Source organism: Populus euphratica, unplaced genomic scaffold (genome assembly GCF_000495115.2).
Source record: "Populus euphratica unplaced genomic scaffold, PopEup_1.0 scaffold124.1, whole genome shotgun sequence".
Lineage (NCBI taxonomy): Eukaryota > Viridiplantae > Streptophyta > Magnoliopsida > Malpighiales > Salicaceae > Populus > Populus euphratica.
In genome coordinates this window covers 561,332-586,278 of record NW_011500013.1, presented here as the reverse complement: position 1 = coordinate 586,278, position 24,947 = coordinate 561,332, and the positions used below count along the sequence as shown (strand labels likewise).

General features: G+C 32.3%; 3 protein-coding genes across 3 annotated transcripts; 2 read left to right on the top strand and 1 right to left on the bottom strand.

Annotated features, from left to right (window-relative positions):
• Positions 1 to 6,663: 6,663 nt before the first annotated feature.
• On the top strand, positions 6,664 to 9,929 carry LOC105141585 (putative pentatricopeptide repeat-containing protein At5g06400, mitochondrial). The gene has a single exon (XM_011048844.1). The coding sequence runs from the start codon at positions 6,776 to 6,778 to the stop codon at positions 9,920 to 9,922; it is 3,147 nt and encodes a 1,048-aa protein (XP_011047146.1). The 5' UTR covers positions 6,664 to 6,775; the 3' UTR covers positions 9,923 to 9,929.
• A 3,311-nt stretch (positions 9,930 to 13,240) lies between these two features.
• On the bottom strand, positions 13,241 to 14,426 carry LOC105141587 (uncharacterized). Its single transcript, XM_011048846.1, has 3 exons — positions 14,190 to 14,426; positions 13,716 to 14,083; positions 13,241 to 13,481 (listed from the first exon to the last, which is right to left on the bottom strand). The coding sequence occupies exons 1-3, from the start codon at positions 14,424 to 14,426 to the stop codon at positions 13,241 to 13,243; spliced, it is 846 nt and encodes a 281-aa protein (XP_011047148.1).
• A 4,789-nt stretch (positions 14,427 to 19,215) lies between these two features.
• Positions 19,216 to 23,088, top strand: LOC105141584 (calcium-dependent protein kinase 26-like). The gene is made up of 7 exons (XM_011048843.1): positions 19,216 to 20,721; positions 21,091 to 21,234; positions 21,332 to 21,484; positions 22,005 to 22,120; positions 22,259 to 22,426; positions 22,511 to 22,735; positions 22,838 to 23,088. The coding sequence occupies exons 1-7, from the start codon at positions 19,812 to 19,814 to the stop codon at positions 22,961 to 22,963; spliced, it is 1,842 nt and encodes a 613-aa protein (XP_011047145.1). The 5' UTR covers positions 19,216 to 19,811; the 3' UTR covers positions 22,964 to 23,088.
• The last annotated feature ends 1,859 nt before the right edge of the window (positions 23,089 to 24,947 follow it).

The following is a 24,947-nucleotide window of genomic DNA, read 5'->3' as shown; positions in this document are numbered from 1 at the left end:
TCTAATGAACAGTAAATAAAATAAATCATAAAGTTTAGTTCTTAATCAAATCGATATTAAAAGATAAAATTGAATGAAAAAACTACTTAAGAAAAAGAAAAAAATCTAAATCAACTGGTTTAACCCATCAAATCAGGTTAACCCGTTAAACCTGAGATCTATGTTATGAGAGTGTGATAACTAAATAAAAAAATTTAATATTAATATACTAAATTAAACAAAAAAAAATTAATTAAAAAGAAAAAAATAATTGTATTCATTATAATAAAAATAATAATATTTTTAATATTAACAATAATATTAAACTTGCATTATCTAAGTTTAACTAGATTTGACTGCAATGCCAAGTTCAAGAGCCTTGAGTTTAGCTGCAACAACAGACTCAATAACCTTGAATGTGAGTATGACTGTAAGATCATATCATGAAAGTGTAATGACTAAATAAAAAAAAATTAATACTAAAAAATAAAATTAAATAGAGAAAGATTAATTGAAAAAAAAGAAGCAAAACATTATTCCAATTAATAGTGCTTTGCGAGGAGGGGTACAATAAAATCCTCTTATGAGATTATGATAATTTAATGACAAGTAAAAAAAATAAATTATAAAGTTTAATTTTTAATCAAATCAATATTAAAAAATAACATTACAAGAAAAAACTAATTAAAAAAAATCTGAATCAACCTGCTAAACCAAGTTAATTCATCAAACTTGAAATCCATGTCATGAGAATGTGATAACTAAATATAAGAAAATTTGATATTAACAAACTAAATTAAACAAAAAAAACATAAATTTAAAAGGAAAAAAAACAAACAAAAAGGCAATAAAAAACCTATAACTAAAAGACATCTGCTTTTCACTATGAATTTATACAGTACAATTCATAGTGAAAGGTTTATATATTTTAGTTATAATTACAATATTAAAAGATGAAATTGAAAAGAAAAAACTAATGAAGAAAAAAAATCAACTTAGTTAACCTGCCAAATCAGGTTAACCAGTCAAACCTAAGATTTGTGTCATGAGAGTTGGATAACTAAATATAAAAAAATATTATTAATGAACTAAAATAAACAAAAAAAAAGATTAACTAAAAAAGAAAAAAAAACATATAGGTAGAAAAAAATCATGAAAAAAAAAGAAAAAAATATGAATTAACCGGGTTAACCAGTCAAACATGGAATCTATATCGTGAAAATTAGATAACTAAATAGAAAAAAAACTTAATATTAACAAACTAAATTAAAAAACAAATCAAAAACACAAAAAAAAATAATAAAGAAATCAACATTTTCACTATAGACTGCAATGTGCAGTTCACAGTAAAATGATGATGTCTTTTAGTTATAGTTAATTACAATATTAAAAGATAAGATTGGAAGAAAAAAAAATCTAAATCAATTAGGTTAACCAACCAAATTAGGTTAACTAGTCAAACTTGAGATTTATCTTATGAGAGTATGATAACTAAATAGAAAAAAAATTAATATTAATGAACTAAATTAAAAAAATTAATATTAATGAACTAAATTAAAAAATTAATTAAAAATAAAAAAATGAAGGAAGAAAAACTTGTAGGAAGAAAAAAAAACTAATGAAAAAAAAGAAAAAAAAATGAACTAACTAGGTTAACCCGTCAAACATGGGATCCGTGTCACGAAAGTTTGATAACTAAATCTAAAAAAATTAATATTGACAAACTAAATTTAAAAAAAAATAATGAGAATGAAAAAAACAAAAAAAAAATCTATTAAAAAAAGATTAATTTAAAAGAAAAAACAAAGAAAAAAACCTATATGAAAAAAAAAACTAATGAAAATTTTTTTTTTAGTTAACTAGGTTAGCCCTTCAAACCAACCAGTCAAACCTAAATATCGTATCATAAAAGTTTGATAACTCAATAAAAAAAATTTACAGGTTAATTAGTTGGGTTAATCCATGAAACCCGTGATCCTTATCATGAAAGTTTTATAATTAAAAAGAAAAAAAATTCACATTAACAAACTAAATTAATTAAAAAGAAAAAAAAGGAAAAAAAACCTACACGAAGAAAAAAATAATAAAGAAAAAGAAAAAAAAATCGAATTAACTAGGTTAACCTATCAAATCTGAGATCCGTGTCTTGAAAGTTTGACAACTAAATAGAAAAAAATTTAATATTAACAAACTATATTTCAAAAAATTAATCAAAAAGAAAGAAAAAAAAGCAAAAAAAAACTATTAAACAAAAAAGATTAATTTAAAAGAAAAAAACAAAGGAAAACAAATTAACCTACATGAAGAAAAAAAACTAATGAACAAAAAGAAAAAAATTAAATTAACTGAGTTAAACTATTAAACTTGAAATCTATATCATGAAAGTTTGATAACTCAATAAGAAAAAAAATTTCATGGGTTAATCCAAAATTAGCTGGGTTAACCTATCAAACCCGGAATCTATGTCATTAAAGTTTGATAACTAAATAAAAAAAATTAATATTAACAGACTAAATTAAACAAGAAAATTAATTAAAAAAACCATAAAAAATATCTAAGTTAACCCGTCAAACCTGAAATCTGTGTTATGAAAGTTTGATAATCAAATAAAAAAATTAACATTAACAAACTATATATATATATATAAACTAAAAGTATCTGCCTTTTCTTCGTGGACTCCACTATCTAATCCATAGTAAAAGGTATAAAAAAATTTCAACGTTTTACTGTGGATTGTATTATGCAGTGCATAGTAAAACACTAAACCATTTTAGTTATAATTAATTATACAGAATTATTAATATGATATTTTAATTTTTTAATTTTTTGATAATTATTAAATAATATTATAGGGTTTTTTTGAGAATGTTAACAATTGTTTTTCTAATTATTATGTATCTGATATGCTAAAAATAAATTGTGAAAATAATTTTTATATTATTTAGATTTTTGGCATGGTTTTATCATATTAGTTAATTGTTTTTCCCATTTAATCACACACAAAATACTGAAACGTTATATTGATATTTTATTTCAAACTTTGAGATCATAATAGTTTTTTATTTAAATGCTTCTTGTAAAAAAGATGTTTTTGTTAAAACAATAAAGAAAAACATTGATAAGAAAATAGAGTTTATATTGAAAAAATAAATTTATCATCAATAATTTTATTTGTTGTCTTTTATGCAAATACCTATTATAATTATTTAATAAATAAAAAATAAATTACAAAAGCAGAGTTATTAAACCCGACGAGGTTCATGATCTAGTTTGCGTGTTGAGTGAGTTAACCTAATTTAATCTAAGTTAATCTTAAATATTGTTGTTTTTATAATTTTATAATAAAAAATAAATCAATATTGTCTTTTATTCTTTCTTATTTTAATTCAATTCGGGTTTTTACTAGGTTAATTAAGTTGCAAGTGCATCTGTCAAGTTGGATGGGCAACACTGAATCAACTCTTGTCCTGTTTACTTTTAAAATCGATTCCTCTTGTATTAACCCATTAGGTTTGGCTTAATAAAATTCTCAAGTTCTTTGTGGCGTGCATACTAGAAAACTAGAGATTGGAGAATGTTGATGAAATATTCCTTTAACATTTGAAAAAATCTATAAGTATAAGAAATCATTGATGAAATTGCTATCTCATTATTATTTTAACCTTACTTGACTTTAGATAAAAAGTGAAACAATGAAATGTCAAAAGATTAAATAAAATAATTTAAGAGAGTGAAATGAAAAGATAACACATTATATTAACCTAGATTAACACGTGGAATTTATAACCTAAATAATGGACATGATCATAATGAGTTAACCTAGTTAAATAATTTGTTTTTTTTCTTTTTCTTCCCATAATATCTTCCCATAATATCTTTCTAGTTGGCCATGATTCGATGCTCGTTGATCATAAATTGAATTAAATTTAAAACTCAATTTAAGAGTTATAAAAGAATTGAACACAAATTGAATTAAATTTAAAACTCAATTTAAGAATTATAAAAGAATTGAAGATGAAATTTAAAAAATATATCATATTGTATTAACTCTAGTCAACTTAAGTCTTGGACATGATCTCAATTAGGCATAATTTTTTCATGTTAAATGATAAAAAAAAGATGAAATTGCATTTTTTTTGTTTTAAATTAAATAAAAAAGATAATGACAATAAAAAGGTTAAATTGCCTCTTTTTTTTCCAAATTAAAAGGGAAAATGCATTAAACAATAAAAAAGCTCTGAATGTTGTGTTTTAACTTGTCAAAATCCGAATCCATGCCAAAGATCAAATGGAGTATAATTTCTTTTTTTTCTTAAATTCATTATGCACAAAACATAAAGAATATAAAAATTGCAAAAAAATAAAAAAATCTTGTTTACCAAAACAAAGAAAGTTTTGCTAGTTTCAGTGTAGAGAGAAAATTTATTGATTTCATATATTCCAATCATCAAATTAGTTTATTTGGATGTCCACAGGTTTCATTCGAAGAAAATAGCTCGATGATAGTTATTTCATCACCAAGAAGTATTATTATCATTAATTTTATTGAAATCTTTTAGAGAATTGTGAAATTAAGATCATAAATCTAAAGAAAATAAATGTTTTAGATGCAATGAATTTAACAATATTAGTTTAGATAACCGAGGTTTAAACAAACACAATTATAAATTGTTTTTTAGATTATAAAATTAAGCTACGGATAACATGATTTTAGACAGTTTAGATCAACACTTATACAGTAAAAGTATTCAATAATTGTATGTTTTAATTAAAATTTTGAAATATTAGCATATAATAAATATTAAGTATTTTTTGAACTACTCAAAAAAATACACGTTAACTTTAAAGTTGTTTGAATATAATCAAACTATTGAGAACGTCATGAAAAATGACAAAAAATAAAATTAAAAATGATAGTTTTCTGATGGAACTTATCTTGTGCAAATATGCACTCAAAGCAACAACTACATAACATAATTTTCTCTTGCAACACACGAATACTACAACTTTAACTTTTCAATGCATTAAAAAAAAGTTAGAGATGAAGTCCAATGATACATCAACTTCAAGAGAAAATAAATAATATTTGAATCATATTTTACAAAGGCCTTCTAATTGAGTCACACGTACGTCTATATATATAATTTCGATGTTTACAAAGATTATTAAATTTATATATTAAATGGACCTGTTTTTTTAAATTATTTTATCATATAGATTTAGTTAATTATTAAATTATCATATTAATTCTAGGTTGGAATTGACATAAAATATTATTTAATTAAGATTATTAATTTATCAAGCTTATTTTGTAAAATCCAGAAATAATAAGATTACATCAAACTTCAATGAATTATAAAATTGGACCTTTGTTATTATTTTTTTATAAGGTAATTTTGGTTATTTTATTATGTTATCTTTGACTCTTTTAGAGAAGATGATTTATACCTTTTGATAAACTCTATTAATATGAAAAAAGTCTTTAATTAAAAGATGAATAACATGTTTATTTATGTCTATATTTCTAATATTACCTAACATATATTAAAAAAGAGTCTCGAAAAATAAAAAAAATATTTGTAAAAACTATAATGATGATAAAGTTTTGTGGAACCTTAAATGAAATTTGTATTCATATTTGTATGTCATGTATTTGTGTTTTATATAAATGATTTTATTCAAATTTTATTCTTACATGGTATTTTATTGATTTTTTTTCCAAATATATTTCACATCTTAGATTTTTTGGTTGAAAAGAGAGGAGAGAATTGTTTCTAGGACTATGTTACTAATAGAGGACATTTTTATGTTTTCATCAAAATTTTAAATTGGCTTTGACTAGGAGTATAAATTGTCATGTTTTAAGAGATAGAGAAAAGTATTCCATTGCTCAAACCTTAAAAGGATGAGAGTAATTTTCTCAATAATATTTTTAAATCACCCTTAAACCTACATCTACATGGTACCTTATTGAAACTTTATTTTAACTATTAAAACTCTAAAAATGATAAAACAAATAGGTCCACAAAAGGTAATAATTAAAATATAAAAAATAATAAAAGTACATCAAAATTTATTAAATTAGATCCTTGATTAGATATTTTGTTATCTTTTATATTATTTTTACATCTTTAAAAAAAGAATCATAAAAGTTTTGTTATTATGTTTTACAATCACTACTAAAAATTAAATAAAAAACTTTTTAAAATAAAAAATTTATAAAAAAACTTGTTTGTGCTTTTATTTTTAAATCTATATCTACTACATATGACTAAAATGTAAAAAATAAATAAATAAAATTACTTTAAAATTCAATAAATTATTAAATCAGACCTTTGCTATAATTTTTTTATAAGGAATTCTTTGTTGTTTTCTTATTTTATCTTTGATTATTTTAAAGAAAATGATTTATACCTTTTTAAGATTCTTATTAATATAAAAAAAAGAGTTTTTTTAAATTAAAATATGACTACAATGTTTATTTGTGTCTATGTTTTTTAATATTACCTAACATATATTAAAAAGAAAGTCTTAAGAACAAGAATTTGTAAAAGCTATGTAATTATGATAAATTTTAGTGGAGGCTTAAATTTGCATTAATATGCATAATTATTTTATTCAAATTTTATTCTTACAATGGTATTTATTTGTCTTTTTTTAACTACTAATAATTACTCCTCATACAATCTTCAAATTCCTGGTGTGATTGCTAACATTTGTATAAAGAAGCACCATTCTCTGCTGACCTGAAGCTCAGCTTTCACTTATCAAAGTAGCTAATAAATGTCTTAAAACAATGAGGCAGACATTCAAATTCCAGTCCTTAAGCTATAAACCTCTTAATTCTCAGCTCTCCGCATACCAAATTTTTCACTTTTCCAGCTTCTCTAAATCATCTAAACCCTCCCATTCGAAGAAAACTCAAGAACCCCAATTGAAAGGCCATGCAGAAACTAAAACCATTAATTCACTCTTTAAAGAGATAACTGAGATCCTGGGTGCTGATGTTGTGATCCCAGATAGAACTCCATATGGGTTTTTTATACCAAGAGAAACCCATGTGGGAGATAACGAGATAAGTGGAGAATTCAAGTATAGCGAGGAAGGTGCTTGTGGAAATGCTGAACTGAATAATGGGTTGCAAAAGGAGGGGTCTTTGTTGGCTTTCGGAGATATAAAGGTGGGAGCTTTGAATGAAACCGACGTTAGTGCTTTAGTTCATGAGATTACTGGGATTGTTCGTGCAGAAAATTGCACAGCTTCAATGGAGGAAAGGCTAGATAAAGTGGGGTTTCAGTTAGAACCAGAGATTGTTGAGAAAGTATTGAAGAGGTGCTATAAAGTTCCACATTTAGCTTATAGATTCTTTAATTGGGTGAAGACGAAAGATGGGTTTTGTCATACAACGAAGACTTATAATACCATGTTGTATACAGCTGGGGAAGCCAGAGAGTTCTCGGTGTTGGATGTTTTACTGGAGGAGATGGAGAAGTGCTCTTGCGAAAGAGATATTAAGACTTGGACTATTCTTATTCGACAGTACGGGAAGGCAAAGTTGATAGGCAAAGCCTTGTTGGTCCTTGAGAAGATGAGAAAGTCTGGGTGTGAACCTGATGTAGAAGTTTATGAAGTGACGTTGCGTTCACTTTGTGATGCTGGAAAAGGCGAAGTCGCTTTGGAAATTTACAAGGAAATGGTGCAAAGGGAAATGGAACCTAACTTAAGTTTGTACAAGATGTTATTGAATTGCTTGGCAAAGTCAGGAGATGTTAGTGCTGTTCAATCGGTGGCTGATGACATGATTAGGGTCTCTCAGATTCCGGAGCATGATGTTCATGTTTGTGTCCTGAAGAGCTATTGCGTGGCTGGGAGAATTAGAGAAGCTTTAGAATTGATTCGTGATCTCAAGAATAAAGAAATACAGCTTGATTATGAATTTTCCGAGACCTTGGTGAAAGGACTAAGCAGGGCTAATAGGATTGCAGATGCTCTAGAAATTGTTGAAATTATGAAGAGAAAAGATTTTGTCGATGGGAAGGTTTATGGGATCATCATCAATGGGTACTTGAGGAGAAATGAACTTTCCAAGGCACTCGATTTGTTCCAGAGCATGAAAGAGTTTGGACATTTGCCTAATACTTCTACCTATACAGAGCTAATGCAACACCTCTTCAGATCAAATGAGTATCAGAAAGGCTGCGAGCTGTATGATGAGATGCTGGAAAGAGGAGTTGAGATAGACAGTGTAGCAATTATGGCCATTGTTGCAGGTCATGTTCGCCAAGACCATATATCTGAAGCATGGGAAGTGTTTGAGACAATGGAGGATAAGGGAATCAAGCCGACTTGGAAATCTTATTCAATATTTATCAAGGAGCTTTGCAAAGTTTTGAGAACAGATGAAATTATCAAGGTTTTGGGGAAAATGCAGGCTTCCAAGATGTTTATTTGTGATGAAATATTTGAGTGGGTTATATCTTGTATGGAGAGAAAGGGAGAGATGGACAACATTAGAAAAGTAAAGCAGATGCATAGAATCTGCAGACTTCATTCGCTAAATGATGAAGTATCTAGAAATGATTTGTCCAGGGAAGAGAAGCTCCATGTTGACTCCAACTGTAATGAATCAGTGCAAGGAAGGGTGGATTGGAACTCGGTGAAGCCACTTTCAAAGGCTTACGATGAGCAGGACTTGCAAGAAGTTCTGAGGATATTATCATCCTTGGAGGATTGGCCCATCATTCAAGATGCCCTGGAGAAATGCACCATTCAGTTCACACCAGAACTTGTTGCCGAGACCTTACGTAATTGCGGTATTCATGGAAATGCTGCATTGCATTTCTTTGCGTGGGTAGGAAAGCAAAATGGTTTTCGCCAAACTACAGAAACGTACAACATGGCGATGAAAGTTTCAGGTCGTGGGAAAGATTTCAAGCACATGAGAAGCCTCTTTTATGAAATGAGGAGAAGGGGCTTCTTAATACCACCAGATACATGGGCAATCATGATAATGCAATATGGTCGAACAGGTCTAACAGAGATTGCTCTTAAGATATTTGGTGAGATGAAAGCTAGCGGTTGTAATCCAAATGACAGCACTTACAAGTACTTGATAATTTGTCTTTGTGGAAGAAAAGGAAGAAAGGTTGATGAAGCCATTAAAATATTCCGGGAGATGATTCGTGCTGGACATGTCCCTGACAAAGAGCTGGTTGAAACGTACCTCTGCTGTTTATGTGAAGTTGGCAAATTGTTGGAAGCCAGAAAATCCGTAGACTCTCTTTGTAAAGCTGGTTTTACAGTTCCTGCTAGTTACTCCTTGTACATTAGAGCGCTTTGTCGAGCTGTAATGTTAGAAGAAGTTTTATCATTAGGAGAACAGGTTAGCACCGAGAAAACAACGTTGGATCGGTATACTCATGCAAGCCTTGTTCATGGCCTATTACAGAAGGGACGACTAGAAGAGGCTTTAGCTAAGGTGTACTCTATGAAGCAGGTAGGCATTAATCCAACCGTCCATGTTTACACATCCTTGATAGTTCATTTCTTCAGGGAAAAGCAGGCATCAAAAGCGTTGGAAATTTTCGAAAGCATGAAACAGGAGGGTTGTGAGCCAACAATAGTTACATATTCGGCATTGATTCGCGGTTACATGGACACAGAAAATGTCATTGAAGCTTGGAACGTCTTCCGTTCTCTCAAAATGAAAGGGCCTGCGCCTGATTTTAAGACTTATTCAATGTTTATTAGCTGTCTATGCAGGGCAGGAAAATCTGAAGAAGCACTGCAGCTTCTGTCAGATATGGTGGATAATGGGATTGTTCCCAGCAATGTTAATTTTAGAACTGTTTTCTTTGGGCTAAACAGAGAAGGCAAGCAAAGTTTAGCTCAAACTGTATTGCAAAAGAAGTGGGCTTTAACCAGTAACCGTAAATTTTCTTAACATAGTAAATCTGATTCTCTCTTCTCTTGTGTTCATCGCAATGTTTTACATTTTCTTCATCTCTTCTTAATGAGAAAAACAAAGCGACTTGTCGTTTTCTCATGCTTCTAAACAATATGGCCCTCGGATAGAAGCAAAAACCGAAACGGTCGAGGTGATATGTGTCTATCAAAAAACCAACTTCTTGTTGTCACCCGTATGATAGTGACAAAGCAGCACCGTGCTACTCAGGTAGGTCTAGAATCTCCACCGAAAACAAACACGATGCACGAAACCTAACACCCCGCCCAAACTCTGTATACAAATACAAATCTAGATTGTACTGTACATGAACGAAGAAGGCATAGCAAGCAGTGACAACAGGGGACAGACAATGGGGTGGGTGTGGAAAGACGACGACGACGACGACTACTTTGAAAATAACCCTAATTATTATTCTTCTTCTTCTGGTGAGGTTTGTCCCACGAGGACTTTGGTGATCAGGTCGCAGTGCAAAAAGACCTAAGAGGTCCATCGTGACTGCCTCGGAAAGTAAGTTATTTTAGATTTTTGTTATTTATATTTTGGTTTCTGTTTGGTTTCCTAGAAAAAGAAATGGTGATGATTGATTTAACTTTTTAATGATTGATTGTGAAGATGGAGTGGCCATTTCCTCTGTTACACTTGGCTTAACAAGGTTGAAAAAATGAAAGAAACAGAGAATAAGAGACTGAGATTTTTGAAGAATGAATTCTTATTATTAGGATATACGTCAATTGCTTCCTCTTTTTATATCCGCCTGTCATGCATTACATGTTTACTAACAATTAACAACTAAATGATTCTAACTTACAATTAACAACTAACTGATTTTAACTAATTCCACCATGACATGCATTCTCTTACTGCTAACAAAATAATCTATTAACCGTTATTATTCCAGCTGTAACAATACCCTCTCCTTGAATGCTTTCTTATCCACAAGAATATTCAATTAAAATGCTTTAAAAATTGCTTGGGAATTTGGGAACGGCTTCTGTAGATCAGACAGATCCTTCCAAGTCGCATCTTCTGGATACAGTTAAGACCATTGAACCGAAACTGTTTTGGCTGCTCCATTACCTTTCTTCATCAACTTCCTGTCCATTATGGCTAAAGGCATGATTTGCATCCGCCCTTCTTATATGATATTGACAGCTTGGACGATACTATAGTTGCATCTCCAATCTTCTTTTTTAGTAAGGACACGTGAAATACAGGATAAATCAAGCTTCCCTTTGGAAGCTTTAACTCATAAGCTACTGTCCCAATCCTTTTACTGATTTGAAAAGAACCATAATACTTGGGGTTGAGCTTGAGGTTTTTTCTGACGGCTACACTGTTTTCTTATCAGCAATTTGCTTCATCCTGTTCCTTATTATTTCCAGCTACTTCTTCAGTGTGTGATTTATATTGGCCCTTTTATGTAGTATTGCTTCCACTGCAGCTACTGTAGTAAATTCCCTCTCTGTTCTTTTCTTATCAGTAATTTGCTTCATCCTATTCCTTGTTGTTTCCAGCTACTTCTTCAATGTGTGATCCATGTTGGCCCTTTTCTGTCGTACTGCTTCCACTGCAGCTACTGGAGTATGTTCTTGCGTTAACCATTCCCTTTATAGTGCTTGGAAAGGGCTCATGCCTAAGGTTGAATGATGGCTTGAATTATACCACCATTGTGCCAATGATAGCCATTGAAACCATTGTTTAGGCTGATGTATGGTTGTGCATCGAAGATAATTTTCTAAACATTGGTTCACCCTCTCGGTCTGCCTATCCGTTTGTGGATGTTAGACGGTGATCATCAACATCCTAACCCCTAACTTCTTGAAAAGTTCCTTCCAAAACACACTGGTGAAAATTTTATCCTGTCAGTAACAATCATAGCAGGTAATCCATGGAATTTATAGAAGTGATCTAAGAACAATTGTACAATGTCTTGTGCTGCGAATGGATGTGTGAGTGCGATGAAGTACCTATATTTAATGAACCTAGCCACCACTACCAGGATAGCATTCCTTCTTTTTGAACTTGGTAATCCCTTTATAAAATCCATGGTCACAGCCTTCCATGTACCTTCAAGCACTGGCAGTGGCTGTAATAGTCCAAGATATGTCATTCTTTCCACTTTAGCCTACCTATACCCATTACATTCTTCCATTATTTTTTTAACCATAACTTTCATCCCATACTAGTGGAAGTTTGTTTTCAGCCTTCTGTAGGTATTCTGAATGCCAGCATGTCCCCCAACATATGAATCATGAATAGATTTTACTAGTTAAGCTCTGAGATGCCCTCCCTATCTAACTACTATCCTGCCCTTGTATCGCAAGATTCCTTCTTTGTATGTAAAGTCAGGTTCCCCTGCTGCACCTGTTAGATTGTTGAGAATAATAGCTTGTAGCTTGCAGTCCTTTTCATAGGATGCATAAACATCTTCATACCATGCATGAAATATATTGGTGATAACTGCCAAGACTCCATTCTCCTTAGCAAATAGGTCACTACTGCCTTTTCTAGATAAGGCGTTAGCCACAATGTTCTCTCATCCTTTCCTGTACAACATCTTATACCCCAATCCCAGCAATTTTGTCAGGCCCTTCTTTTGAATTGGAGTATGAATTTTCTGATCCAACAAATATTTTAGGCTTTTGTAATCAGTTTGGATGATGAATTGTTCTTGTTCTAGGTAGTGCCTCCACTTCTCTACAGCCATAAGAATAGTCAGATACTCTTTTTCATAGATGAATAATCCCAAGTGCTTCAAACTTAAGGATTTGCTGAAATAGGCTACTAGTTTTCCCTCCTGGCTTTGCACAGCTCCCAAGCCACAATCACAAGCATTGGTTTCCAGCATAAATAGCTTGGAGAAGTCAGGTAATGTGAGGACTGGGGCCTCATGCAAGGTTTGTTTCAAAACTATGAACACCTGTTGAGCTTGTATACTCCAGCCATAACTGTTTTTTTTTAGCAGGTTAGTAAGGGGTTTGCTAATGATTCCAAAATGTCGAATGAATTTCCTGTAATAACCAGCCAACCTAAGGAACCCTCTCAATTCCTTCAAGGTTTGTGAAGTGGGTCAATTGGCTACAACCTCAATATTTTTCCTATCTGTGGGCACTCCTGTGATGGAAATCATATGCCCCAAGTATTCTACCTATTGTTCCCAAAGGCATACTTGGATTTCTTGACAAATAATTGGTTAGCTTGTAATGTTTCCAACACTTGCCTGAGGTGAGCAAGGTACAACTCAAAGGTCGAGCTGTAAATAAGGATGTCATCAAAGAAGACCATTACGAATTTTCACAAGAAGGGTTCCAGAATGTTATTCATCAATGCTTGGAAGGTGGTCGGGGCATTTGTGAGGCCAAAAGGCATGACTTTAAACTCGTAATGCCCATGGTGCATCATAAATGTTGTTTCTTCAATGTCCTCCCCATGTCTAACTTGGTGATATCCTAATCGCAGGTCTGGCTTGGAGAACAACTTAGAACCATGCAGCTCATCAAGGAGATCATCTATAAGAGGAATATGGAATTTGTTTCTGATGGTTTGCTCATTAAGCTATCGATAATCTATGCAGAATCGTCATGTGTTATCTTTTTTTTTTTACAAGCAAAACTGGAGAGGCAAACAGACTAACACTATACTGTATCACTCTATTGGTAAGCATTTCCTTAACAAAGTTTTTTATTTCACCCTTCTAGATGAATGAACTTTTGTATGGTCGAATGTTGACAGCCTGGAACTAGTTTTCAGTAAGATTTTATGATCAAACCTCATTGTCGATGATAAAGTTTGTGGCTCTTCAAAAAGTCCTGCAAATTTCTTTAACAAGGATTCAATTTCCACCACAGCCTTGGTTGGCTTTTCTTCCTTTTTCACATTCATAGCAAAAAACTGACCAATTACCTTTATAGTCACAGCTTTGAAGTTGCTCTGCTCCTTAATTACTGTTATCGTGTGTAAGTCAGAATTATGCATTATTCCCTTTAGCTCGATCATTCTATCATTTTTTTGGAATGACAACCACAGCTTGATGAAATCAAAAAGCACTGGAGAATACTGTTTCAGCCAATCCATACTAAGAACTATATCATGCCTGCCTAATTTCAATACCCTCAGGTTAGGCTTGAACTCGTAGCCCTATAGGGACCAAGTAAATCCAGGGCTCTACATCTCACATAACATAACGTTTCCATTAGCCACATTGATTAATAGTAACGTGGTTTTACTTTTGGCAACATTTAACTCTGTAATTGTCTTCATTAATGAAGCTGTGGGTACTCCCACTATCTATGAGAATTATAAGGTCCTTGTCTTGACAGTTTCCCTTAATCCTGATAGTATTGTAGGTATCATTTTCTGCCAATGCATTTAGTGATAATCCGAATTCATCTATCGAGCTCCTTTCTTTGCATTCATCTTGTATTGTGTCTTCTAGTTCCTTGATTTCCTCCTCCTCTTCTTCCTCTACTCCTTTAATCATATGTAAACCTTTAGTACTGCATCTATGCCCTGGAGTGTACTTGTCTCCACACTTGAAACACTATCCCAGCCTCTTTTTCTGCTTAAATTGGCTATCTGAGTGAGGTCTTGTCCCTTCCATCTGATTTGGATTAAAGAAAGTGGCTGGAGCATTATCAGCCATTCTTCCATTATTGAATATAATGCCACTGCGTTGCACTGGTCTAGACCTCCTAGTTAGTGCATTGTTAGACTCTTCCTACCACTTAGCTTGTTCAAATGTCATTAGCACATTTGCAGGTTTCAAGATTTTCAGTATTGATTTGATATCCTCCTTCAGCCCACTAATGAAGCTAGAAACGTAATAGGATTCTGCCATGGATGGATTCAAAGCACTCATTAATGATCTTAACTCCTCAAATCGCTCTATGTAATCATCCATACTCTTATCTTGGATCAGTTTGTTGAATTCTTCCACACTATCCTCTCTGTTGCCAAACCGTCTGCAAAGAATCTATGCAAATTCTTCCTAATCCATCCAAGATTCATTCTCCCTTACTAATCCTTCAAACCAAACATCTGTCTTGCCTTCTAAGTAATAGGAGACCACTTCTACCTACTGATGTGCAGGTATCGTGTTCAGCTTGAAATACTTTCTGTATTTTCACAACCAACCCCGAGGATTCTCTCATTTGAATGTTGGCATCTCCGCCCTTGGTAATGGTATGTTGTACCCCATCTTATGAAGTTTTTTCCTCATCATTTGTTCACCTCTGAACTAATTCCCGTGTTCTAGAGCGATTCTCTCGGCCGAAACTAGCATTCTTGTTTCTTTATCAGTGCCTAGGGCAATCAAAATGCCTCCTAAACTAGTTCTAATGTCTCTTCTCACTAGTTAAGAAGCAATGAATTGTTAGAACTGTATGGATATTGTTTCCATATATAGAATCAGCTAATCAATCTTGGTGCCTTGTTCCATCCAGCGTTCCTCACTCTCAGTCATAAATTCTTTTACCATTCTAGGTGATGGCTCTGTAGTTGAGTCTCCAACTTTTTGCAATTTTCGTTCACCGCCTTGAGTTTGTTGCCTTCTGTCATGCTCTGATACCAATTGTTAAGCTTGTCTTAACAAGATTGAAAAAAATAAAAGAAACAGAGAAAAAGAGACTGAGATTTTTGAAGAATGAATTCTTATTATTACTTTACGTGGGATATAAACCAACTGCTTCCCTGTTTTATACCTGCTTGTCATGTATTACATGTTTACTAACAATTAACAGCTAACTAATTCTAACTAACTCCACGTGCCATGCATTCTGTTACTGCTAACAGAATAATCCTGTAACCATTATTATTCCAGCTGCAACATCCTTATTTATGCTGTTATAGATGATGGAGAGGAATTTTTTTCCCCTCTTATTTTGAAAGAGTTTTGATTATAGATACTGAAAGTCTTGGATGTCATTAGCTTCAAATAAAATGCTTCAATTTTCAACCAATAGCTTCTTTTCCTATGGAATAAACAACGGTGGTGTTTAAGGAATAAATTTTGATAAATTGGTGGTGAAGAAGGATTAACTTAACGGTAGAGCATTAATGCTCAATTTTAGTTATGCAATGAGAGGAAAGGCCTTACCTTGAACTCACTCATTTCCGAGTATATCTGAATAACTATAAGACTTGAAAAATGGTTTTAGTTTTATAGAGGACGATAGAATTATTGTTCCTATATGAAAATGTGGATTTGCTTTTGTCCTAGTTTTTCTGTCATTAGAAATTGTTCAGAGTGTCTCCTCCAAGATGCATGAATTATATAAAATGCTCATACATCTGGGCAGCTATCCATCTAAGGATTCAGGTTAAGCGGTGGCTTTAGGTTCATGGATGCTTTATGGTATAAAACATGGGCGGTGAAGCATATGAAGCAGTCATTGAGGTAGTGAATAACTAATATACAATAGTAGCAAGGAAGGAGATAAATTTTGGAATAAACACTGTAACCCGAGCCTTGTTCCGATTTGACTCTCGAGTCGTGTTATAAAAGTATGATAACAACTATTTTTATTTATATATCGACCCTTTTTATTTGTGACTCAGGTCTTGTCCCGAGTTGACTCTCAAATCAAGTTTTAAAACTATAAAAATTACCATTTCTATCCTTACTTTGACCTTGTTCAATGGTCAGCCCAACCTGTAATTTGAGATTTGTCTTGGGTTGATCTCCCGAGTTAGATTTAAAAACTACAATAATAATTATTTTTATTATTACTTGTTTTGACTAGATAATTTTAGAATTAAGAGTTTTTTACAACGATATTTTAAAAATAAAAAATAACAAATATTATCTTGAAAACATGTCCTATATATACCTCATGTTATGGAAGTGCATAAATTCACTTAAAAAATATTATAAATATTATAGAGATAAATTTTTATATATATATTTATCTTTGTCTCTTCAACTAAATATATTTATATCTTTATTATTTTTATCTTTTCTATCTCACACATTATTCTAATGAAAAGATTTTGATCGAAAAGTTTTTCTAACAAATATATAATTTTTGAATTTTTTTAATAAATATTTAATAAAAACTTAATATGAGATATGTCTATTTATATCTTCTTTAAAATACTTATGTGTTATTTGGTATTTGTAACAAAAAGAAATAATTTTTGTGACAAAAATAATTTTTGAATTAAGAGCAAAATACTTATTCTAAACATGGAATTATAATAGATCATAAATTAAATTTAAATATATTTATAATTTGATTCTAAACACTGTTAATTCATGTATGGTCTTCATGCTTCGCGCTGGGAATATGGTTGTTATGTTTCTGTTCACACATGGGATTTATGAAAGTACGCAATCTTCTTTTCCCTTGATTTCATGTACATAAAAATGTATTGTTTAAAAATATATTAAAATTTTATTTTTTAATAATAATATATTAAATTATCTGAAAATATAAAAAAAAATGGTTATTTTTTAAATTATATTTTATTTAAAAATATATTGCTGATTTTTAAATTATATCATTTGATTGCAATGACTGTTTAGGAGATGCTAATTCCTAAGCATCGATTTATTGCTGAGCAATGGAGGACTATCACATCAAGTTAGGAGTAAAATCTGATCATAGATTTTGACCGGCATCTTCTGCGCATCTTTTTTTATTATAGATGCGTCAACCATAATTAATCTCATAATTTATTAAACATTCTGCAAATTCAGTAGATATATAAGATATTATAGGTATAACAAGCATGTATATAAAGACTCGAATCCAAGTATAATGGAAGGAGACAAATCCTTTTCATCGCTAGGCCAAGACCCTCAATACACATTTTTATTGAAATCAATTTAGTGGTTCGACTGAAAAAATAATGTTTTATCAGAGCTTTTTTGTATGTATTTTTTAAAAAAAATTAAAAAAAATAATGTTTTTTCAGAGCTTTTTTGTATGTATTTTTTTAAAAAAAATTAACTTTTATTTTTATTTTTTAAATTATTTTGATATACTAATATCAAAAATAATTTTAAAAATATATTATTTTAATAAAATATACTTTAAAATTAACAATTATTACAATATCAAATACAGCTGAAAGGAAACAAAGCAAAAATCTATTAGCTTCATTTATGATAATGTGGATAATAAATATTTGGAGTGCATATTGAGTCCAAGACCATTTCTACGTGAGTAGTGTTATATTTAATGATTTTTTTTATTTTATTTTATTGAACAGATTCAATGACAGTATTGGTAATTTAATTTAAATTTTTAATCATTTACTTTATGCTTCTATTCATTATTAATTAATAAAAATGTTTTTCGTTATTTATGTGCATCCTCCTAAGATTACCTTAAAAAATAGGTCAAAAGGTCAAAGCCTCCACATGAGAAAAACTAATGTGGATGCTGTAAGGTCATTGAATTGATTATTCTTCTCCTTTTTTTTTTAATATATAGTATTTAAGTATGTATTTAGAATTATAATACAGTTATGATTAAAAATATATTAAAATAATATTTTTTATTTTTTAAAAATTATTTTAATATTAATACATCAAATCAATCTAAAAATATAAAAAAATTTAATAAAAAAAAATTAAAATTGAAGAAAAGCGGTACATCTTTTATAAAAGTGTTGTGGAGTTTTTTTTTTTTCAAAATATTTTTTAAAAATATAAATTAAAATCATTTAAAAAAATATTTATCGAAGCTTGTTTTAAATCACCTCATCTTCCGCTCATTAATGATGGAGAGACTGACCGGTAAGTCAAGCAACAAGCCAAACTTACGCGGTAAGTAACATGAGGGGATGCATTGTTTGTCCTCTCATCTCATTTTCTATACCATAATCAAGTCGTCTATCATGACAGGTTTTGGACTCAGTAAAGATAAATTTTGTCAATATTAGATTTTCTTCGTTAAAGTGGTCAATTTATTTATCAAATAAGTAAAATATGTGGGATCAGCAGAGTACTACCATCACCAGCTGGCTGCCGGCCGGCGACAATCCCAGCCTCACTCAAATCCAGACTGTCCAGCTGCACAGGGCCCTTCTACAAAAACAAGAAGCACTTTCACCAGATTTTCCAAGAAGTTGAAAACCCTAGGACAAATTTCCAAAAATAAATAAAATAAAAGGAGAATTGAGAAACATATGAATCTCAACCATCAATTTCAGAATGGACCCACCATCTCAAAATTCAAACTGTACTGTAGACTACACTAATGCATTGAACGCGATATTTTATGCTCAGGACGCAAATTTTGAAAGTTTCCAACAGAATAAACGGTCTTTCCTTCCACCTCCCTTCCCTTTTCTGCGACACAATGGAAGGAAAAGACTCGAAACAACGTACGTACTGCATACTATTTAATCTCTGTCAGCTCAAACATCTTTCTCAAAGCTCGAGAAGACCTGGTAAAAACAATCTGTCAACACACGCACATATACTCTGTCTTGTTCTTCTATTTCTCCTTCTCTGGTCTCTCTCGTTTTTTTTTTAATGGTTTGCTTTCATGACCCTAATTATTTTATTCTTTTTTTACGCAATATTATTCAATCAATGGACGTGGAATCCTAGAATCTGTCCTCTATATGGATAATGCTATCCAGATTGCAGGATTCAGGGCATTTGTGAGGGAGGCTCTGATAGTTTTTTTGGGTTGACTCGTGTGTGAATACGAATGTCTGTTTTGGAGCACACAATTAATGATTGCCAGTTACAGAATTATGTGTTTGCATACATTAGAGTAAGAGAGAGTTGTGGAATCAAATGCCAAACTCTTCTGATCGGTGAAGGTTTTAATTTGATTGTGTTCCCTTCAAAATCACTTGGCCTTTTAGAGAACAAAGAAGTGGGATCTTATTATATGATAGAGAACTGAATATGGGAAATAATAATTGTATTGGGTCAAGGGTTTCCAGGGATGGTATCTTTCAAACAATCTCTTCTTCTGTTTGGTGGGCTCGATCGAAGGATTGCTTGATCACTTATAATAAGAAAGAAAATGTTGATGGGTTGTCCTTGAATAGAGTGCAAGAACCTCCTTTCCATGCTCAAAACAAGCCTCCGGAGCAAATGAAGATAGCCAAGGAAGAGGTAATTAATCAGGTACCATCGCCTCCAAAACCAAAGGAAAATGCAACAGTACCATCGGAGATTATCATGAAGGTTGAAGAGAGCAGGCCGGCAAAGCCAGGAAGTAACAAGGAAGTGAAAAAACCAGCAGAGCCCACGAGACCAGATAAGCCTCCTGTTAAGAGGACACCAAGTGCAGGGCTGCAGGTAGATTCAGTGTTGAAGACAAGAACCGGTCATTTGAAGGAGTACTACAACTTGGGGAGGAAGCTTGGCCGTGGTCAATTTGGGACAACTTTTCTTTGTGTGGAAAAAGCAACTGGAAAAGAGTATGCTTGCAAGTCGATTGCGAAAAGGAATTTATTGACAGCAGATGATGTGGAGGATGTAAGGAGGGAAATTCAGATCATGCATCACCTGGCAGGGCACCCTAATGTTATATCTATCAACGGGGCGTACGAGGATGCTGTGGCAGTTCATGTTGTGATGGAATTGTGTGCTGGTGGTGAGCTCTTTGATAGGATTATTAAGCGAGGACATTACACAGAAAGAAAGGCAGCTCAACTCACTAGGACTATAGTTGGTGTTATAGAAGCCTGCCATTCCTTAGGGGTCATGCATCGGGATCTCAAGCCTGAGAACTTTCTCTTTGTCAATGAGCGTGAGGATTCACCTCTCAAGGCAATAGACTTTGGATTATCAGTATTCTTCAAGCCAGGTATGTTTCCGACTTTCAGTAGCTTTCCTTCTTTTGAAATCATCTCACTTGCTCACTTTCCAGTAATAGAAAAATATTGAGCATTAATATTTTTGTCTATGAACAATAAATGAAGTCCATAATACAAGGAAATGCACTACTGAATATCCTTTGCTTCCAATTAGAATAAATATAACGGACTCCAGATCTTTGCGTATTAGGGAAGTAGCGTCCAACGAATCCTTTAACACATGATCCCTATGTTTCTCATGTACATAGAATTTTTGTTGGTAATGATATACAGCATCATTTAAGAGGATCTCATCTCTTCTTTTCCACTCATGAATGATATGCTATATATAGTTGAATATTGACAGTCCTAAATTGCAGGGGAGATTTTAAATGATGTGGTTGGAAGCCCATATTATGTTGCACCTGAAGTTCTGCGCAAGCGCTATGGTCCAGAAGCAGATGTTTGGAGTGCTGGAGTGATGGTTTATATCCTCTTATGTGGGGTACCTCCATTTTGGGCTGGTGAGAATTTTCTGATGTCCGTTACTTCTAAGGTATATTCATAATGTTCTCAGCAATTTGATTTCCTGTTCTTGTTCTTTCTTTGATTATAACATAGAAAAGGAACATGACATATTTGAGGAGGTCCTGCATGGTCATCTGGATTTCACATCAAATCCCTGGCCTAATGTCACTGCAAGTGCAAAAGATTTGATCAGGAGAATGCTTGTCAGGGACCCTAAGAAGCGACTCACTGCCCATGAAGTTCTTTGTAAGTTGTGATACATTTTCTCAATTAGTCTTATTTTCCTCAATCCAGCTTTTTATCACTGAAATATATATATATATATATATATATATATGAGATTGAGATTGCTGAACTCACAGGACTCATAGTTGGTCAAGACCCTTGTCGTTAGATGGCATGAGGTACACAATGAATGTTCCTTCATATTATCATAGAAACGATGAGTCTCTATAACTGAAAGTCGAGGGTTAGGATGCCAAATTGCTCGTAATTAGTTTTCTGATCGGAATATATCAATGATCTTGAACAAGTATGATTTATTTAGATTGAATAACCTGATTGAGTTAAACTCTCACCTGGTTCATCGCCAGTTTTCAGTTCCTGGCCTCATGTGATCAGATGTTTAAACTTGATATAACTAATCAATTTATTGTCTGTTATCATCTCAGCAGAAAGATTTTCTTCTGCATTCATTTGTTGCGACATTAAAGCTCTGCTGTATGTGCCAGTACCACTGCTGAACGTAAATTTTGGTTCCCTGCAGGTCACCCTTGGGTTCGTGATGATGGGGTGGCTCCAGACAAGCCTCTAGATCCTGCAGTATTAAGTCGCTTGAAGCAGTTTTCTGCAATGAACAAGATTAAGAAAATGGCTCTTAGAGTAAGTCTAACAATTATATCATCTCATATTTAATTCCACATTTTTTTTGTCCTCAAACCATTGAAGTTGTTTCCACTCACGGATTGTCTACTATTATTGTAAATGAAGAGTGCAAGTTCTTAAATCTATTGCCCGCAGATCATAGCCGAGAACCTATCTGAAGAAGAAATTGCTGGCTTAAAGGAGATATTTAAGATGATAGACACGGACAATAGTGGTCAAATTACTTTCGAAGAACTCAAAGTAGGACTGAGAAGATTTGGTGCAAATCTCACTGAGGATGAAATTTATTCTCTACTGCGAGCAGTAAGATCATCCAACTACTTCATACTGTCATTATGCTAGCTGCTGCTCTTGATCTTGACCACAATGTTTGTTTCAAAATTGCAGGCAGATGTTGATAACAGTGGCACAATAGATTACAAGGAGTTCATAGCTGCCACATTACATTTACACAAAGTTGAAAAGGAAGATAATCTATTTGCAGCCTTCTCGTATTTTGACAAGGATGACAGTGGCTATATCACCATAGATGAACTCCAACAAGCCTGTAATGAATTCGGCATGGATGATGTTCACTTAGAAGAAATGATTCGAGAAGTTGATCAAGATAATGTGAGCACTTCTTTATAATTAAGATGTTTCCATCAATTAAAGAAACTATTGCAAAAATATATGGAAACCTTCATTGATTATACTTTTGCTTTGTGTTTACAGGATGGTCGCATAGATTACAATGAATTTGTGGCCATGATGCAGAGAGGCAACACCGAATTGGTTAAGAACGGTTTACAGGGTAAGAATTTTAGCATTGTATTTAGGGAGGCACTATCAGTCTATTAACCTGATGATGAGCTTTTCTTCTGGAAACTAATAATGTTTTTTAACTCAAATGCATTAGTATTGCAAAATAGACCACATGTCCTGTATGATATGTGAAAGGAGATTTCCAATTAACTCAAATGTGTTCGACCAAATTTATGTAGTGTACGTGTATATCCTCTACTTTTCTATGATCATAGGAGCTCCTGCGGTGTTTAAGTTGACACTTATGGCGGAGAAAGTGAGCTTTAGAAGGTTGTGTTGTCCGTGTTACATAGCTTAAATAAGGTAGTGTTTGTTTTCTTATGAAAAAAATTGTGAAGGAGATGGTTGCCTGGAAAAAGACTTCCCTCGAGATTTAAGGATGTTTATAACTTTATATAGCCTTGAGCTCGCTCATGCGAGTATGTAGTCTAAATATATGTTGCCTATAATTTTCAACTACTCGAGAATAAAGACCTAGACTGACGAGTTGCCCTCATTCTAGGTTAGGTTTTGTGAGCATAATATAGATAATTTTTAGAGGACAACGTGATTAAGATATGTGTTTTTTATTTAATGCATGTATAATTTGTTCTTGTGATTGGTGATATGTATACCAAATCTAATTAAAGAGTAACGCACTTACGGATAGCAGATGGCTATGAGGTATATCCGTTTGATCTAAGATTAGACTTCCATGAGATCTCGGCATGTTCTCTATTCGGGGCATTGTCTTGATGGGTTTCTTGGACACCCCGAAGTTCAAATAAATGGTGGGTATGATAAATTTGTTGGGTGATTAAGGCTGCTAGAAGCCCAAATCAATAATTTATACTCTAAAAGAGTTTTGGGCCACTTGATATGTCTAGGCATAAATGAATATGAGCTCATTTAGGTGCTAGGATGTCGAGGGAACTTCATATTCTTGAGCATGTGTCTTTTAGGCTCTATCTTGAGCTCTATGATTAGAAACAAACTATTTGCACGATGATGTTTTTTTTTTTTTTCATGAATTTTCCTCCACGAAGTTGAGGGGCAGGTTTCAATATCAAGCTATGGGGATTATGAATGTATGGCATAAACGTATCGAGAAAATAAACCAAGACAATCATGTATACCTAAATGGGGCAAGCAAATAATGCGCAAGGCATCTCTAATCTTTAAGCTTGATAGAGGCAGCTCAACTTACATGCTGCCGAGGAATGTCATGGACCCAATCGACACTTTTACTTAGCCATCAATGGCACCAACCCCAACATTCCAGTTTTAAATGCAGGGACATGATAATAACAGCAATGCAAATCACTTGGAGATTTCATGAAATTTCTATTAAAAAAATTCCTGTGAATGTGATGTAATTTAACCGAAACATATCTTAGATCTGCTGTGCCAGAAATGAAGTCAAGATCGATTTGTTTTTGCATTTTAAAAACATTATCAAATTAATTTTTTTTATTTTTATATTATTTTGATATGCGTATGTCAAGAATGAATTTTGAAATATGAAAATTATATATTATTTTAATATATTTTAAAATAAAAAATAATAATTAAGCAATACAGCATAGAATTCGGGGATGCTTCAGAAGGAGACATTGTTAACTTTAAGAAGCGAAATCAACGGTCTTTCTTTTTCTTTTTGCCAGTGAGGAAACCAAGTGGTGCAAGGAATAATTCTTAATGCTTTTAGAGGAGAAGGTTAAATTAATTTAAAACTTGAACGAACCAATTGGGGGATGCTACCGAAGAACATCAATTTGCCAGCTGGGGAAGAAAGTCTATTTAAGTTTGATTGTGTCACATCCATGGTTACTAGAAAAATAAAAAGAATATCATAAAACATTATGCTCTGTTACAGCGTATCAAATCCATGGTTAATAATAATTATGCCACCATTCACTATCTTTCAGTTTTTCTTAATAAAACTATAATAATAATAATAATAATTCTAGGTGCAGTGTCATCAGAAAAGAACTCTGATGCTTCTTTATACTAATCTGCAATAGCTTGGCATTGATCGAGC